The 3,143-nt window shown below is 39.7% G+C and overlaps 1 protein-coding gene across 1 annotated transcript; it reads left to right on the top strand.

The window, feature by feature from the left end:
• Positions 1 to 1,745: 1,745 nt before the first annotated feature.
• Positions 1,746 to 2,778, top strand: LOC100590518 (olfactory receptor 13D1-like). Its single transcript, XM_012504100.2, is given in 3 exon segments — positions 1,746 to 1,962; positions 1,965 to 2,519; positions 2,522 to 2,778. Coding segments are annotated over 3 exon segments (1,029 nt in total).
• Positions 2,779 to 3,143: the final 365 nt, after the last annotated feature.

The raw sequence follows: 3,143 nt of genomic DNA, 5'->3' as shown, positions 1-3,143 counted from the left end.
GCTGAAGCAGGAGAACCACTTGCACCTGGGAGGTGGAGGTTGTAGTGAGCCGAGATTACACCACTGCACTCCAACCTGGGCGACAGAGTGAGACTCTGTCTCAAAAGAAAAAGAAAGAAAGATAGAAAAGAAAAAGGCAAAGGTGATGAAAAGGACTTTTGTATCATTATTCTTGATCATGCTTTTTTTCATAGTTGTGAAATCGCCTTCTACACATAGAAAACTCAGCAGGCCAGGCAGGGTGGCTCATGCCTGTAATCCTAGCAGTTTGGGAGGCCAAGGTGGGAGGTTCACTTGAGGCCAGGAGTTCGACGCCAGCCTGGCCAATATGATATGAACCCCATCTCTACTAAAAATACAAAAATTAGCCAGGTGTGGTGGGTCATGCCGGTAATCTCAGCTACTCAGAAGGCTGAGGCAGGAGAATCGCTTGAACCTGGGAGGTGGAGGTTGCAGTGAGCTGAGATCGCGCCACTGCACTCCAGCCCAAGCAACAGAGCAAGACTCTGTTTCAAAAAAAAAAAAAAAAAAAAAAAAAAAAAAAAAAAAAAAAAAGAGAGAGAGAGAAAAGAAAAGAAAACTGAGCAGACCACAATCAAAAGCTACAGGAAAAAGTAAGTGGTCCAGCCTTCAGAGTTCTCCATCACATCACATATGATCAGAATCACAAATAAATGATGTTTGCTGTCTTGCTGTACCCCAACAGAAGATACATTTTTGTAATAGTCTTCTCTTGTGTGGAATCTGTGTAGTAACCAATGAGAGAGAGTAGTGTATAGTGGGTAAAAGGCCCGATTCTATAGCCAGATGGCTAGATATTGAATTCTGCCTTTAGTATTTACTATCTGTATGACCTTGAAAAGTTACTTAAACTTTTCTTTGTCTCTGTTTCCTACTTTGTAAAATGGGAGTAATACTACACTTAAGAAGAGAGAATCCCAGGGCCTGGAAAAAAGCTGTACATGCTGGGACCTAGACTCCTTAATCTCTGGAAGCTTCTAGAACAGTCCTCCAATGATTCTCAGACTCCTAACAGGTTTTTGAAAGAAGCGCAGTGAAATGTCATGTTCACAGTCTGTCAAGTGTGGTTTCAAACTTTAAACCTTTTACCTTTAAAAAGCTAAATCTACTTTTCCCTTTTGAGATAGGTAGATCTAAATATTATAGTATAATTCATAAAATGCATGTGTATAAAAATACATTTAATATTATATCTTGTATAAGGTAAATATAATTATATTACATATATGCATACACACACACACACACACACACATATATGCCATGTTGGAACCATTAGGTTCTAGGCACTTAATATTTTATCTAATTCTAACTATACTCTAATAAATAATTATTGCTTTTTCCAAGCTTACTATGAACTATCTGCAACTCAGAAAAATAAGCAACTTACCAAAGCTACATCCAGGTAAAATGATATGTCACTGGCAGTCTATAAAATCTTTTAAATAGAGGCCATCTTCATCAAAAGAATAGCTTTAAGTTCAAAATCTCTTTCTACATTTGAAAGCAGCATGTGCCTAAACTTTGACACTTCCCAGAAGAATTCTGGCAGTATTGGTAGCTTTCACTGTGCTGCTGTGTAGTCCTAAGATGTATTGGGTTTCTCAATGTCTCACTTTTCATAATCAATAAAACTAGTACAATATCCATACTGTTTTGCTTACTAGGAGTATTCTAAGAATCAAACACAATATTGGAAGCAAATTTGTATTGAAAATCTGTAGATGTACAGATTTACAGATTTTGATGTATCAAACATTTCAATTTACCTGAATCATGTCCTTTTCTATATCCAGCAGGCAGGTGACCTAGAACACATGGAGACGAGAAATTACTCTGCCGTGACTGAATTCTTTCTAGGGGGGCTTTTCCAATATCCAGAGCTCCAGCTTTTCCTGTTAGTGCTGTGCCTCATCACGTACATGATAATCCTCCTGGGAAATACCTCCTCATTATCATCAGCATCCTGGATTCTCGCCTCCATACCCCCATGTATTTCTTTCTTGGAAACCTCTCATTCTTAGACGTCTGTTACACATCATCATCCATTCCTCCAATGCTTATTAGATTGATGTCTGAGAGAAAATCCATCTCCTTCATTGGCTGTGCTCTGCAGATGGTTGTGTCACTTGGCTTGGGCTCCACTGAGTGTGTCCTCCTGGCTATGATGGCCTGTGACCGCTGTGTGGCCATCTGCAACCCACTGAGGTACTCCATCATCATGAACGGAGTGCTGTATGTGCAAATGGCTGCATGGTCCTGGATCATAGGCTGGCTGACCTCCCGATTGCAAACAGTTTTGACAGTGATATTGCCTTTCTGTGGGAATAATGTCATTGATCATATTACCTGTGAAATCTTGGCCCTTCTAACACTTGTTTGTTCAGATAGCACCATCAATGTGCTTATCATGACAGTGACAAATATTGTTTTATTGGTGATTCCTCTACTGTTAATTTTCATCTCCTGTGTGTTTATTCTCTCTTCCATCCTGAGAATTCTGCTGAGGGAAGAAAGAAAGCCTTCTCTACCTGTTCAGTGCACTGGATTGTGGTCATATTATTCTATGGTTCAGCCCTTTTTATGTACATGAAACCCAAGTCAAAGAACACTCATACATCTGATGAGATTATTGGGCTGTCTTATGGAGTGATAACCCCAATGTTAAATCCCATCATCTATAGCCTCAGGAATAAAGAGGTCAAAGAGGCTGTAAAGAAAGTCCTGAGCAGACATCTGCATTTATTGAAAATGTGAAAAGCCTTAGGCATGTGATATCCTCAGTGGAGCAAGAGAGCTTGTCTTTTGTATTTAGATACTGCAAAACCTACTGTCACGAGAGCTTGTGTGTTTGCAAAACCAACTATTAGATTCCCACTCTTTTCAACATAGAATTTTCATGCTCATGTAACCTTCTTAATAGTGCCTTGTCTGCTGGGTTTGTAGCTGTAAGCAGGTCTGCAAACTGGCCATATAAAAATATTGATGCTGTTCATTAAAATGAATCTCTCTCTCTCAGTCTCTCTCTGTCTCTTCTCTCTCCTGCCATGTGTGTGTCTCTCTCCACTCCTCTGATTCTCTGTCCTCTCTATTCTGCTCCTCTCCTCTCCTCCATATATTTT

The sequence above is a fragment of the Nomascus leucogenys genome, chromosome 23 (genome assembly GCF_006542625.1).
Source record: "Nomascus leucogenys isolate Asia chromosome 23, Asia_NLE_v1, whole genome shotgun sequence".
Classification (NCBI taxonomy): Eukaryota; Metazoa; Chordata; class Mammalia; order Primates; family Hylobatidae; genus Nomascus; species Nomascus leucogenys.
This window is presented reverse-complemented; position numbering and strand designations above follow the sequence as displayed.